This window comes from Myotis daubentonii, chromosome X (assembly GCF_963259705.1).
Source record: "Myotis daubentonii chromosome X, mMyoDau2.1, whole genome shotgun sequence".
In the NCBI taxonomy this organism is placed as follows: domain Eukaryota; kingdom Metazoa; phylum Chordata; class Mammalia; order Chiroptera; family Vespertilionidae; genus Myotis; species Myotis daubentonii.
Genome location: NC_081861.1, coordinates 86,070,070 through 86,085,562, shown reverse-complemented (window position 1 = coordinate 86,085,562; position 15,493 = coordinate 86,070,070). Strand labels below are relative to the sequence as shown.

At 41.2% G+C, this 15,493-nt stretch overlaps 1 protein-coding gene across 2 annotated transcripts in view; it reads left to right on the top strand.

The window, feature by feature from the left end:
• Nucleotides 1-300: 300 nt before the first annotated feature.
• The window catches only part of PBDC1 (polysaccharide biosynthesis domain containing 1), a 36,845-nt gene continuing 21,652 nt past the window's right edge, over nt 301-15,493 (top strand). Inside the window, exons 1-5 of one of the 2 annotated variants that reach the window (XM_059678588.1) lie at nt 395-437; nt 528-593; nt 9,921-9,957; nt 10,433-10,492; nt 10,994-11,134. In XM_059678588.1, coding sequence (XP_059534571.1) covers nt 10,445-10,492; nt 10,994-11,134 — 189 coding nt within the window. In that variant the 5' untranslated portion in view covers nt 395-437; nt 528-593; nt 9,921-9,957; nt 10,433-10,444. Of the gene's footprint in view, nt 438-527; nt 594-9,920; nt 9,958-10,432; nt 10,493-10,993; nt 11,135-15,493 lie in introns of both variants that reach the window. The other variant, XM_059678587.1, reaches the window with a different exon arrangement.

The following is a 15,493-nucleotide window of genomic DNA, read 5'->3' as shown; positions in this document are numbered from 1 at the left end:
CACTGAAACACACTGGCAGGCTCACTACACTCTTTAGCCAGCGGTGCGGCAGACTGTTTGTGCCTGCATTCACAAATAGAGAGTGTGAGTTCGATTCTCTGCCAATATTCAGTGCAATGGGACCGAAAGCTGCATTATTTTAACTCAGGTTTTCCCCATGATCACAGATATTACCGAGCATTTAAGCACCTCAGATCCCTCTAGCAGCCCAGACAAGCAACAATGCAGCACTTTTGAGGAGGGGCCAGGGACTACCGCCTCCAGGCGAGGGAGAGTACGCGCAGGCGCAAGCGCAGGCGCAGGCAAGTGAAAGCCTTTCTAGCCCGGCCCTCCCTTCCCAACGATAACGGAAAGAGCTCACGTAAAGTCATTTCCAGGAAGTGGAGCAGCGCTTTGTTAGCTGCAACATGGAGGCGACTGGTGAAACTGAAAAGCCGGTGAGGCACTGGTCTGGGGTCGGGTGAATGGGGAAGTCGAGCTGGCTTTAGCTTTGAACTCCTCCTCTCCTCCTCCTTTTTTCTTCCCAGGTTTCCGGGGAACTGGTATCAGTGGCACATGCACTTTCTCTCCCAGCTGAGTCTTACGGCAACGACGTGAGTATGACTCAGACACAGCTCCAATTCACCTAGTCTGTGATGGCTGCAGGGCCTCCACGAAATTGTAACCCCCTGCCCTGATATCTTATGTAGACCATGTCTGCTACAAAATCGCGCCTTTCAGCTCATTCTAATCCTTTTGGTCCACAAACGGAGGACTAATACCAATGGAAGTAGTTCCCTGCAAATTAGAATCCCGCGTGAAGCATTTAAATATCCCGATGTCCAGAGCGCAATCCATATCAATTAAATCAGACTATCTGGGGCTGAGAGCCTGGTATCCATATTTTTAAAGGCCCTCGAGTGATTCCATTGTGCAGTAAAGTTGCAATGGCTTATGGTGTGTCTTGTTTAGATTCTTAAGGAGGAAGCACATGATGTATGTGAGGTTTTGTTTTATTTTGTTTTGTTGTTGTTAATCCTCACCCAAGGATATTTTTGTTTTGTTGTTGTTGTTAATCCTCACCCAAGAGTGGAAAGGAGGGAGAGACAGAAACATCTATATGAGAGAGACACATCCATTGGTTGCCTCCGGCATGCATCCAGACCAGGGCGGGGATCAAGTCTGCAACTGAGGTATGTGCCCTTGACTGGAATCGAACCTCAGACCCTTCAGTTCACAGGCGGAGGCTCTAGCCACTGAGACAAATTGGCTAGGGCCCATGATATATTTGAGATACAAAACACAAGGATATGAGAACAGTAGTAACACTCAAATAAGAATGTAATGTAGGCTAGGTGATGGATCAGGGCATAGGATACAAAACAGTTTAGTTTAAGAATAAACATACAGAACCTAGACAGTAGATGAAGACTTCACTGTGATAGTGGATCTCAAATTGAATCCTCAAAGTGTAGGTGGACAAAGGACATGAATTAGTCAAAGAGCCTGGAGGTAAAACTGCAAAGGGCTTCTTCTGGGGTCAGTGAAATAGATCCCTCCAGTTTGAGTGGGAGATTCTAATGCAGTGGTTTGCAACCTTCCTAATGCCGTGACCCTTTAATACAGTTCCTCATGTTGTGGTGACCCCCAACCATAAAATTATTTTCGTGCTACTTTATAACTGTAATTTTGCTACTGTTACGAATCGTAATTAAATATCTGATATGCAGGATGTATTTTCATTGTTACAAATTGAACATAATTAAAGCATAATGATTAATCACAAAAACAATATGTAATTATATATGTGTTTTCCGATGGTCTTAGGCGACCCCTGTGAAAGGGTCGTTTGACCCCCAAAGGGGTCGCGACCCACAGGTTGAGAACCGCTGTTCTAATGGACCAGGTGGTGGGTGCTTGATAAAGGGTATTTATAAATTAACCTGCTTCATGATACTGTTTCATTTCTAAGTGTTATAGGGTGGGAAATTGGCTATCAGATAAACAAGTGATGATTAGGAAATGCCACACTCTTAAAAGTGAAGAGTAATTTCACTTATATTATTTTATTTTGTTGTTTCAAGAGTTCAGTTGTATATGTGTATTTATTATTTCACTTTTGCAATGATTCAATTCAATCTTTTAAAAATGTTTTTAATTTACTGATTGGTTTTAGAGAGCATCCAATTTGTTGCTTCACTTATTTTTGCATTCATTGGTTGATTCTTATATATGCCCTAACCAGAGATCTAAGCCACAACCTTGGCTATTGGAGACAACACTCTAAATAGGGCCTAACTCTGTCTTGAGAATGTTATCTACTGTTTTATTTAGTTTCTAACACTTTCATTAGCTTCCAGGAAAAGATAGTCCCTGGCTCATTCTATTTATTAGACTGTGTAGGTAGCTTTTTGTTTGTCATAAGGACAGGAGAATTATTTTATTGCCCAAACCCATTAGTCCAGTTTTTATCCTTTGACAATAACACCAGGTTTGGTAGATCTCCTGAGCATACAAAGGCTTCCTTAATTTTTTCTCTAGTGGCAGGATTGGGAGATTTCTGACGTGGCTTTTTTCCCCCCCTTTCTTTCTTTTTTTTTGCATTTCAAGGGGTGTCCAGGCCTGGGTAGTTTATTTTTATTTTTATTTTTTTAAAAATAATTATTGTTTTTTAAAAAATATATTTTATTGATTTTTTACAGAGAGGAAGGGAGAGAGATAAAGAGGTAGAAACATCGATGAGAGAGAAACATCGATCAGCTGCCTCCTGCATACCCCGCACTGGGGATGTGCCCGCAACCAAGATACATGCCCTTGACTGGAATTGAGCCTGGGACCCTTGAGTCCGCAGGCTGATGCTCTATCCACTGAGCCATATCAGTTAGGGCAATTGTTTATTGTTGAAAGTATTACATATGTCGCCCTTTTCCCCACATTGACTCCTTGTAGCCTCCCCCCCACCCGCCCCCAGGCCCTCAGGGCCCCATTGTCTGTGTCCATGGGCCAAGCATATATGTATATAAGGTCCGTGGTTCATTACTTCCCACCCACCCACCTATCCTCCCCACCTTCCCTTGATTCCACATTCTGTTCCATGCTTCCATGTCTCTGGATGCATTCTCTTCATCAGTTTATTATCCCTTAGATTCCACATATGAGTGTGATCATGTGATTCTTGTCTTTCTCGGACTAATTTATTTCATGTAGCATGATTCTCTCCAGGTCCCTCCATGCTGAATCAAAGGGTAAGAGATTCTTTTTTTTAAGATTTTTTTTTTAATTAAATCTTTATTATTCAGATTATTACATTTGTTCCTCTTTTTCCGCCCCCATAACTCCCCTCCTCCCAGTTCCCACCCCACCCTCCGCCCTCACTCCCCACCCACTGTCCTCATCCATAGGTGCACGATTTTTGTCCAGTCTCTTCCCGAATCTCCCACACCCCTTCCCCCCCCAAGGATAGTCAGTCCATTCCCTTTCTATGTCCCTGATTCTATTATAATCACCAGTTCATTCTGTTCATCAGATTATTTATTCACTTGATTCTTAGATTCACTTGTTGATAGATGCATATTTGTTGTTCATAATTTGTATCTTTACCTTTTTCTTCTTCTTCCTCTTCTTAAAGGATACCTTTCAGCATTTCATATAATACTGGTTTGGTGGTGATGAACTCCTTTAGCTTTTTCTTTTTTTTTTTTCCTTTTCTAGGATTTTATTTTATTTTATTTATTTTAATTAAATCTTTATTGTTCAGATTATTACATTTGTTCCTCTTTTCCCCCCCCCCATGTCTCCCCTCCTCCCAGTTCCCGCCCCACCCTCCGCCCTCACTGCCCACCCACTGTCCTCATCCATAGGTGCACGATTTTTGTCCAGTCTCTTCCCGAATCTCCCACACCCCTTCCCCCCCCAAGGATAGTCAGTCCATTCCCTTTCTATGTCCCTGATTCTATTATAATCACCAGTTCATTCTGTTCATCAGATTATTTATTCACTTGATTCTTAGATTCACTTCTTGATAGATGCATATTTGTTGTTCATAATTTGTATCTTTACCTTTTTCTTCCTCTTCCTCTTCTTAAAGGATACCTTTCAGCATTTCATATAATCCTGGTTTGGTGGTGATGGACTCCTTTAGCTTTTGCTGGATAAAGTAATCTTGGTTGTAGGTTCTTGGTATTCATCACTTTGAATATTTCTTGCCATTCCCTTCTGGCCTGCAAAGTTTCTGTTGAGAAATCAGCTGACAGTCGTATGGGTATTCCCTTGTAGGTAACTGGGTTTCTTTCTCTTGCTGCTTTTAAGATTCTCTCTTTGTCTTTTGCTCTTGGCATTTTAATTATGATGTGTCTTGGTGTGGTCCTCTTTGGATTCCTTTTGTTTGGGGTTCTCTGTGCTTCTTGGACCTGTAAGTCCATTTCTTTCACCAGGTGGGGGAAGTTTTCTGTCATTATTTCTTCAAATAGGTTTTCAATATCTTTCTCTCTCTCATCTTCTGGCACCCCTATAATTCTGATGTTGGTACGCTTGAAGCTGTCCCAGAGGCTCCTTACACTATCCTCGCATTTTTGGATTCTTTTTTCATTTTGCTTTTCTGGTTGTGTGTTTTTTGCTTCCTCGCATTTCAAATCATTGACTTGATTCTTGCGCTCCTCTGGTCTGCTGTCGGGAGTCTGTATAATATTTGTTGTTTCAGTCCGTGTATGCTTAATTTCTAGTTGGTTCCCCAACATAACATTGAGGGTCTTATTAGTTTTGTTGTAGATCTCATTAAGTTTATCGGCGGCTTCTAAACAGTTCTTTTTTTTTTTTTTTGAATTCTTCTTCTGATTAGAAATTACATTTATTTTTATTTTTATTTTTTTAATTAAATCTTTATTGTTCAGATTATTACATTTGTTCCTTTTTTTTTTCCCCCCATAACTCCCCTCCTCCCAGTTCCCGCCCCACCCTCCGCCCTCACTCCCCTCCCACTGTCCTCATCCATAGGTGCACGATTTTTGTCCAGTCTCTTCCCACATCTCCCACACCCCTTTCCCCCCCAAGAATAGTCAGTCCATTCCCTTTCTATGTCCCTGATTCTATTATAATCACCAGTTCATTCTGTTCATCAGATTATTTATTCACTTGATTCTTAGATTCACTTGTTGATAGATGCATATTTGTTGTTCATAATTTGTATCTTTACCTTTTTCTTCCTCTTCCTCTTCTTAAAGGATACCTTTCAGCATTTCATATAATGCTGGTTTGGTGGTGATGAACTCCTTTAGCTTTTCCTTATCTGTGAAGCTCTTTATCTGACCTTCAATTCTGAATGATAGCTTTGCTGGATAAAGTAATCTTGGTTGTAGGTTCTTGGTATTCATCGCTTTGAATATTTCTTGCCACTCCCTTCTGGCCTGCAAAGTTTCTGTTGAGAAATCAGCTGACAGTCGTATGGGTATTCCCTTGTAGGTAACTGAGTTTCTTTCTCTTGCTGTTTTTAAGATTCTCTCTTTATCTTTTGCTCTCGGCATTTTAATTATGATGTGTCTTGGTGTGGTCCTCTTTGGATTCCTTTTGTTTGGGGTTCTCCGCGCTTCTTGGACCTGTAAGTCCATTTCTTTCACCAGGTGGGGGAAGTTTTCTGTCATTATTTCTTCAAATAGGTTTTCAATATCTTGCTCTCTCTCATCTTCTGGCACCCCTATAATTCTGATGTTGGTACGCTTGAAGCTGTCCCAGAGGCTCCTTACACTATCCTCGCATTTTTGGATTCTTTTTTCATTTTGCTTTTCCGGTTGGATGTTTTTTGCTTCCTCGCATTTCAAATCATTGCCTTGATTCTTGCGCTCCTCTGGTCTGCTGTCGGGCGTCTGTATAATATTCGTTATATCAGTCCGTGTATGCTTAATTTCTAGTTGGTTCCCCAATATAAGATCGAGGGTCTTATTAGTTTTCGTGTAGATCTCATTAAGTTTATCGGCGGCTTCTAAACAGTTCTTGAGAGACCTTAAAAGTGTGGTTCTGAACTCTATATCTTCCTTTGACAATTTTGTCCTGTTTCTTTGTCTCCGCATTTTGTTATGCTTCCTTGGTGCACCCCCTAGTGGTCTTTGTTCGCACTCTTATAGTTAAACCTTGATTGTTGTAGCTAATACCAGGGAGGGTTTGACCTCCAGGCCAAGTGGCTATGAGAATCAGCTGTGTCAGCAGTGAGAGAACTTCTGTCCTCTAGGGAGGTGCTAATTTAGCCTTTGCCTGAGGCTATCCAGCAAATGCCTCTGTGCAGGGCTTGGGCAGGGCGGGTCGCACAGGATCAACAGGGTGGGCCGGAGAGAGCAGTTATGGCGGCTCTCAGTCCTGTCCCCAGGGGCTCTGCCTCTCTGAGTCCCAGCACCCGCTGCAAAGCTGGGAGAGAAAGCTGCACTTGCTCTGACCGAAGCCAGACAGTCCCGTTTGAATCTGGGTCCCTAAAGACTCGTCTGTATCTGGAGCTCAGAGTCTGCAACTCCCTCCCGATTGAAAACAACAACCGCGCCCTCCGCCGCCAGCCCGCTCCGCGCACTCCGCACCTCAGAATTTGACTTCAGCACTGCGCCTCCTCTGAGTGACAGTATGCGTTTCTCTTTCCTCCTCGTTGTAGGACTTCAACTCAGCCAGCGTTCCTGCGGTTCTGGGTGATGTCCCTTCCGTCTTTTAGTTTTACTTTTGAAGTAGTTGTTCAAAGCAGCAAACTCCGGCGTTAACCTATGCCGCCATCTTGGTTCTTCAAGATTTATTTTTAAGTAGCATCTCCCTTGTGGCTGTTTTCTAGTTTCTTTTTTTAAAATATTTTTTTTTTATTGATTTCCGAGAGGAAGGGAGAGGGAGGGAGAGATAGAAAACATCAATGATGAGAGAGAATCATTGATTGGCTGCCTCCTGCATGCCCTCTACTGGGGATGGAGCCTGCAACCTGGGCATGTGCTCTTGACTGGAATCAAACCTGGAATCCTTCAGTCTGCAGGCTGACACGCTATCCACTGAGCAAAACCAGCTGGGGCGAGATTTCTCCTTTTTTACTGCTGCATAGTATTCCAAGGTACAGATGTATTACAGGTTTTTATCCACTCATTTACTATGGGCCCTTAGGCTGTTTCCAGATCTTAGCTATTGTAAATTGTGCTACTATGAACATAGGCCATGTATACATTCTTTTTCATTCAGTGTTTCAGATTTCTTAGGATATATTCCAAGAAGTGGGATCACTGGGTCAAATGGCAGATCCAAATTTAATTTTTTTTAAATTTTCTTTTATTGCTTAAAGTATTACAAAGAGTATTACATATGTCTCCTTTTATCCCCCCCTTGATATTCCCCCGGCCTCCCCTACCCCCCAGTGTCTTATGTCCATTGGTTATGCTTATATGCATGCATACAAGTCCTTAATTTTTTGAGGAAACACTGTACTTTTTTCCATAATGGTTACACTCCCACCAGCAGTGTATTAGTGTTCCCTAGTCTCCACATCTTCGCCAGCACTTGTCATTTGTTGATTTGTTGATGGTAGCCATTCTGACAGGTACCTCATTGTCCTTTTAATTTGCATCTCTCGGATTATCAGTGACTTTGAGCATTTTTTCATGTCTCTTGGCCATCTGTATGTCCTCTTTGGAGAAGTGCCTATTTAAGTCCTTTGCCCATTTTTTAAATTGGATTGTTTGTCTTCCTTCTGTTAGCTTTTATGAGTTCCTTATATATTTTGGATATTAACCCCTTATCAGATGTATCAGTACCAAATATATTCTCCAATAGAGCAGACTCCATTTTTGTTTTGTTGATGGTTTCTTTTGAGGTGCAGAAGCTTTTTATTTTCAGGTAGTACCATTTGTTAATTTTTTCCTGAGTTCTTTGCCCTAGGACAGGGGTGGGCAACCTTTTTGTGAGTGCGTGCCAAAACCAGCAAAATCTGTAACTCAAAATTCTTCTGCATGCCAACCCTAATTTTTTGAGAACATGTTACACCTACTTGATATCTCTTAAGGTGTACGTATGTGAAGAACCTTGAAGAAATAATAAAATTCATTCGAGCGACAAACACACAGTATATGATGATGAAAAATACATTTATTTTTTAATGTATACATGTACACTGATAGTCTGACAGAAAACTTTATGACTCCGTTTGATATTATCAGTGGGACTTTGCTGCTGCATCACTGATGACAGAGATTTTACATCAGGTTTATATTTTGTGACCTTCAGAGATATGCACGAGCTACTACTTTCATCCATCTACTTACTGTTCTCTTGCTGTTCTCTTTCTCCTATTATGAGACTTAACAAAATTCATCACTGAGAACAAAGATTCACAAGCGTATGTGGATGAAAACATGGAGAGTAACGCTGTTGCAAAGTTTTTTAGACAGAAAAAATTTTCTGGAATGGCATTCCAAGTCCTCAATAGTTCGTTTTCGACACTATTGAAATTGCTCTTCTCCTCTCTTGTCAATCCATGTTTATGGTCTTTAAGATAACTTGTTATGTAAAATTATTTATTTATCTAAGATTCTCCTACACTGAGTTTATCTGAAACATAAAAAAGTCGATATTAAGAAAAAAATTGTAAATAGAAGATTATAAGAGAGGGTTTCGTGTGCCAGCAAAAGTTACTGGCGTGCCATGTTTGGCTCGCGTGCCAGGGGTTGCCCACTCCTGCCCTAGGAGATGTATCCATAAACATATTGCTATGAGAGATGTCTGAGATTTTGCTGCCTATGGTTTCTTCTAGGATTTTTATGGTTTCACAACTTAGATTTAAGTCCTTTATCCATTTTGAGTTTATTTTTGTGTATGGTGTAAGTTGGTAGTCTAGTTTCATTTTCTTGCATATATGTTAAAAGATCAATACAGAGTCTTTTTTCTTTAGACTCAGTAAGGCACATCTTCTTAGTCTAAAGATCAATACAGAGTCTTCTTTCTTTGGACTCAGTATAGCACATCTTCTCAATCTAAGTTCTGTACTATCCACCTTCTTACCCTACTTATCCTCTATAGGGGGGTCTGCAGCACCCTGGTGGAGTCCTATCTGTCCCAAGTGTGGGGGTTCTCAATAGGGGGCCTTACCTAGGGGAATCCTGTTCCAGGGGTTCCCAAAGGTGTGGACGGAGTCGGTGAAGACTATCCACCCTCTTCCTATGGTGGGGTCCTATCTGTCCCGAGTGCAGGGGGGGGGGCTTACCTAAGGGTCCCTGTTTGGGTGCCATATGTTAGGGTCCAACCCCAGAAGGTCTAGGGGTTCCCAAAAGTGTGGATGGAGTCGGTGAAGAATGAAGGATACGGAGGCAGCGTTTAGTTGGTCAGCATAGCGAGGTTCTCTAGCCAGGTTCTGTAGCCATGTTCTCTCGATAGGTTCTCTAGCCAGGTTCTGTTTGCATTTTGCTCTTATTCTTGAAAATTCTCTTGTTCTTTCATTTGAGGGTTGTTTCTTTGTATCCTCATTTTTTGCTGCTTGTAAGGGTATGTGACTCTGTATTAAGTAGATTTGCTAAGTCTCTCAATATCTGGTGTAGGACAGTGTCAAATGCTGTTTCTGACTAATTAGATCAGGCAGAGACTCACAGCCTCCAGAGACTGCCTCTGTCTACAGATTGATAGGATTTTGTCTCAAATTGCCCTCAGGCAGTCATCCACAGGCATGGCAAGAATTTGTTTTCAACAGGGTAGAGCAGTTGCTTCTATCTGGAGGTTGTTATTCTCAGTCTCTTAATAGGCCTGAGCAACTCTGCATTGTGGCGGGGGGAGGGGGGGCAAGGTATTTTGAAGTAGGGTGGATCAACAAAGTTGCCTGTGTAGCAAATGTATGCGTGAGAAAGATGACCTCTGCAGCATGAGGGAATGACTCATCACAGGAAACAGGGTGTCTGCTTTCTGAGCTCTAACCTCAGAGCCCCCTATCCTGACTTCTGCTTACACAGCTCCAGTCCATTCTGCCTTCCCTCTGCCACAGCATAGGTGAGTATCTCCACAAGAAATTTGTGCATTGGCCCTTTTAGAGAGGACCTGCATTTCCAGTTGTCTCTCCCTAGCTGACAGCAACCCTGCTGTTTTTCAAAGCCAGATGTTATGTGGGTACCCTTCTCAGTTCTGGTGCTTTCTGCTCGGGGGCCCAGCTTGGGGATTAGACCTCAGTGTTCTCAGTGGCATCCCCCCACAGCTGAGATATGTCTCCAGAACTTCAGCTGCTCTCTGTGGAAGCCTGGCCAGCCCTTTTGTGCCTCTGCCCCTCCTCCCAGTCTGTATGCAGTCTCTACTTTCCATCTTTGGTTATCAGGGTTCTCTCTAGTGAATCTTCCAGTGATTATTCAAGAAGTTTTTCTGTATTTTAGTTGTAATTTTCATATGGCCCTGGGAGCATGTTCGTGCAGCATCTACTTACTTTGACACCATTTTTAATGTCTCTGACCTGGCATTTTTTACTCCTTTGCAGCCTGATATTGAGATGGCATGGGCCATGAGAGCAATGCAGCATGCTGAAGTCTATTACAAAGTGAGTTGTCTGTTGTCATTATTAAGCATAATTAAACATGTACTGTTTCCTTTTCTGCTAATCACTATTCTCAGCAATTTAAACAATTGTGTTTTGGAGATGATTTTTATTACTGTAAAATCTTACCCACAGAGAACAGGGGTGTGGAAGTGAATTTTGTCTTGACAATGACGAGTTGAGCCTCTTTTTCCATATTTCTGTTGCTAACTGAGAAAAGGGTGCTGGGCCCATAGTAGGCGATTAATAAATGTTTGTTGACTGAATGAATGAACCATAGAGGGCAATATCCAGGCAGTGCCAAGGCCAAAAGCATCTGAGTTGGTGAAATGGACTGTAGAATATTATGAACCTTTAAAACTATGTCATGATTTCATCTTGAACCTAAGCTGTTTATATATTTCCTAATGAACTCTTTTGCCCTGAAAAGTTTTTCGAGGAAGGGGGGATAGAAGTGTAGTAAATTAGAGACTAGCATATGTATGTTGTTTTATTGTCTGACAGCTGATTTCATCAGTTGACCCACAGTTCCTGAAACTCACCAAAGTGGATGACCAAATCTATTCTGAATTTCGGAAAAATTTTGAGAAACTCAGGATAGATATATTGGATCCAGAAGAACTTAAATCAGTATCAGCTAAAGAGGTAAGAATTTTCTCTCTTAAATATTGCCTAGCATCTGACCATCAATTACTGATGATAAATACATTTTTATGCATTTAAAACTGGAGGGGAGTGTTTTGAGGAAAACAAATAAAGAACCAGGGCTCTTATGTAGTTACTAGAGGCCCAGTGCGCGATTGAAATCGCATGAGGAGGCACCCCGCCAGGGGCCATGACCTGTGCCTGACCTGAGTAGCACGGGCCACCACGTTGTGTCAGCTGGGGTGGGGGCAGGTGCTCCTGTGTGCTGTGTCTCCACTCTGTCCTGCCCCCAGCCCAGCCTCCCCGTGGCCGCTGGGGTGGGGGTGGCACAAAGTCCCCTCCTGCCCATCTGCAAATGCAGCTCATCCTGAGTGGTTGCGATGCTCGGCTAATTAGCATATTCCCTGTTTATATAGATAGATCAACCAATAAGTAAATTATGAAATGACTGTTTTCCTGGTTTATGTTTTTTTTATATGTTCATTGAATCTGTTTTTCTACCTTTTTGACTTGGTTATTTCATTCCTAACCACCCAGCCCTTTCAAGAGTGGAGGAATAAATTTACCTATGTGAGTAGTTTAACTGGAACACTTGGAAGGAAGATTGGCAAATAGGGTACAGGGAGGTGTTTGGATTCTCTGGATTTAAGTTGACATTATCACAGGTCATGCTAAAACTTGTGTTTCCCATTGTTTACTTGATTAGATTGTACTTTTATAGAACTTTTATAATTGTGAAAAAAAAAATTTCCCTGAGAGTAGGCCCTTGGCTGATGAAGAATGTAAACTTTTAACTCTTATCAGGATGTTAACTGATCTTTGGAAAATTGCCTCTACTGAATAGATTTCTTTCTTACAATTTAACTTTGTGACTTTGGGCCAAATTCTTTTTTTTATTTTTTTATGTTTTTTAATTATTTTTTTTCTTGGTCAACAAGATTTTATTTTATTTTATTTTTTTATTGCTTAAGGTATTACAAAGAGTATTACATATGTCTCCTTCCCCCCCCCCCCCCCCCGCCCTTGACAATCCCCTGGCCTCCCCTACCCCCCAGTGTCTTATGTCCATTGGTTATGCTTATATGCATGCATACAAGTCCTTTGGTTGATCTCTTACCCACCATCCTCCTGCCCTCCCACCCTCCCCTGCCTTCCTGCTGTAGTTTGACAGTCTGTTCGAGGCAGCTCTGCCTCTGTATCTATTTTTGTTCATAAGTTTATAATGGTCTTTATTATCCAGAAATGAGTGACATCATGTGGTATTTTTCCTTCATTGACTGGCTTATTTCACTTAGCATAATGCTCTCCAGTTCCATCCATGACGTTGCAAATGGTAAGAGTTCCTTCTTTTTTATAGCAGCATAGTATTCCATCGTGTAGATGTACCACAGTTTTCTAATCCATTCATCTACTGATGGGCACTTAGGCTGTTTCCAGATCTTAGCTATGGTGAATTGTGCTGCTATGAACATATAGGTGCATATATCCTTTCTGATTGGTGTTTCTGGTTTCCTGGGATATATTCCTAGAAGTGGGATCACTGGGTCAAATAGGAGTTCCATTTGTAGTTTTCTGAGGAAACTCCATACTGTCTTCCATAGTGGCTGCACCAGTCTGCATTCCCACCAGCAGTGCACAAGTGTTCCTTTTTCTCCACATCCTCTCCAGCACTTGTCATTTCTTGATTTGTTGATGATAGCCAGTCTGACAGGTGTGAGATGGTACCTCATTGTTGTTTTGATTTGCATCTCTCAGATGATTAGTGACTTTCAGCATGTTTTCATATGTCTCTTGGCTTTCTGAATGTCCTCTTTTGAAAGGTGTCTATTTAGGTCCTTTGCCCATTTTTTGATTGGGTTGTTTATCTTCCTTTTGTTAAGTTGAATGAGTTCCCTATAAATTTTGGAGATTAAGCCCTTATCAGATATGACATTGGCAAATATGTTTTCCCACACAGTGAGTTTTCTTGTTGTTTTGTTGATGGTTTCTTTTGCTGTGCAGAAGCTTTTTATTTTGATGTAGTCCCATTTGTTTATTTTCTCTTTAGTTTCCAACACCCTAGGAGCTGTATCAGTGAAGAAATTGCTTCGGCATATGTCTGAGATTTTGTTGCCTTTGGATTCTTCTAGTATTTGTATGGTTTCCCGTCGTATATTTAAGTCCTTTATCCATTTTGAGTTTATTTTTGTGTATGGAGTAAGTTGGTGATCTAGTTTCATTTTCTTGCATATATCTTTCCAATTTTCCCAACCCCATTTATTGAAGAGACTATCTTTTTTTTTTTTTTTTTTTTTACATATGAATCCATTTTATCCCCCCGCCCTAGACAGTCCCCTAGCCTCCCCTATCACCCAGTGTCTTATGTCCATTGGTTATGCTTATATGCATGCATACAAGTCCTTTAGTTGATCTCTTACCCCCCTACCTCCTGCCCCCCAACCCTCCCCGGCCTTCCCGCTGCAGCTCGACAATCTGTTTGAGGCAGCTCTGCCTCTGTATCTATTATTGTTCAAAAGTTTATAATGGTCTCTATTGTCCATGAATGAGTGAGATCATGTGGTATTTTTCCTTTATTGACTGGCTTATTTCACTTAGCATAATGCTCTCCAGTTCCATCCATGACGTTGCAAATGGTAAGAGTTCCTTCCTTTTTACAGCAGCATAGTATTCCATCCTGTAGATGTACCACAGTTTTCTAATCCATTCATCTACTGATGGGCACTTAGGCTGTTTCCAGATCTTAGCTATGGTGAATTGTGCTGCTATGAACATAGGGGTGCATATATCCTTTCTGATTGGTGTTTCTGGTTTCTTGGGATATATTCCTAGAAGTGGGATCACAGGGTCAAATGGGAGTTCCATTTTCAGTTTTTTAAGGAAACTCTATACTGTCTTCCATAGTGGCTGCACCAGTCTGCATTCCCACTAGCAGTGCACAAGTGTTCCTTTTTCTCCACAACCTCTCCAGCACTTGTCGTGTGTTGATTTGTTGATGATAGCCAGTCTGACAGGTGTGAGATGGTACCTCATTGCTGTTTTGATTTGCATCTCTCGGATGATTAGTGACTTTGAGCATGTTTTCATATGTCTCTTGGCTTTCTGAATGTCCTCTTTTGAAAGGTGTCTATTTAGGTCCTTTGCCCATTTTTTGATTGGATTGTTTATCTTCCTTTTGTTAAGTTGTATGAGTTCCCTATAAATTTTGGAGATTAGGCCCTTATCAGATATGTCATTGGCAAATATGTTTTCCCACACAGTGGGTTTTCTCGTTGTTTTGTTGATGGTTTCTTTTGCTGTGCAGAAGCTTTTTATTTTGATGTAGTCCCATTTGTTCATTTTTTCTTTAGTTTCAAGTGCCCTAGGAGCTGTATCAGTGAAGAAATTGCTTCTGCATATGTCTGAAATTTGAAGAGACTATCTTGACTCCATTGTATGTTCTTGCCTCCTTTGTCAAATATTAACTGAGTGTATTGGTTGGGGCTGATTTCTGGGCTCTCTATTCTATTCCATTGATCTAAATGCCTGTTCTTGTGCCAGTACCAGGCAGTTTTGAAAACAGTGGCTTTGTAATACAGCTTGATATCTGGTATTGAGATCCCACCTACTTTGTTCTTTCTCAGGATCACTGCAGCTATTCGGGGTCGTTTTTTATTCCAGATGAATTTTTGGAGAGTACGTTCTAGGTCTGTGAAATATGCCATTGGTATTTTAATGGGAAGTGCGTTGAATTTATAGATTGCTTTGGGCAGTATGGACATTTTAATGATGTTGATTATACCAATCCAAGAACATGGTATGTTCTTCCATCTCTTTATGACTTCCTCTATCTCTGTTTTCAACGTCCTGTAGTTTTCTGAGAAGAGGTCTTTTACCTCTTTAGTTAAGTTTATTCCTAGGTACCTTAATTTTTTTGGTGCGATGGTAATTGGGATTGCTTTTTTAGTCTCTCTTTCTGCACATTCACTATTGGCGTATAGAAATGCCATAGATTTCTTGGCATTAATTTTGTATCCTGCTACATTGCCGAATTCTTTTATTAAGTCTAATAGTTTATTGATGGAGTCTTTAGGGTTTTTTAAGTATAATATCATGTCATCTGCAAATAAGGACAGTTTTACTTCTTCTTTTCCAATTTGGATGCCTTTTATTTCTTCTTCTTGTGTAATTGCAATGGCTAATACTTCCAGTACTATGTTGAACAGGAGTCGTGAGGGTGGGCATCCCTGTCTTGTTCCTGTTCTTAGGGGAAATGGTGTTAGTTTTTGTCAATTGAGTATGATGTTGGCTGTGGGTTTGTCATATATGGCTTTTATTATGTTGAGGTATGATCCTTCACTTCCCACCTTGCTGAGAGTTTTT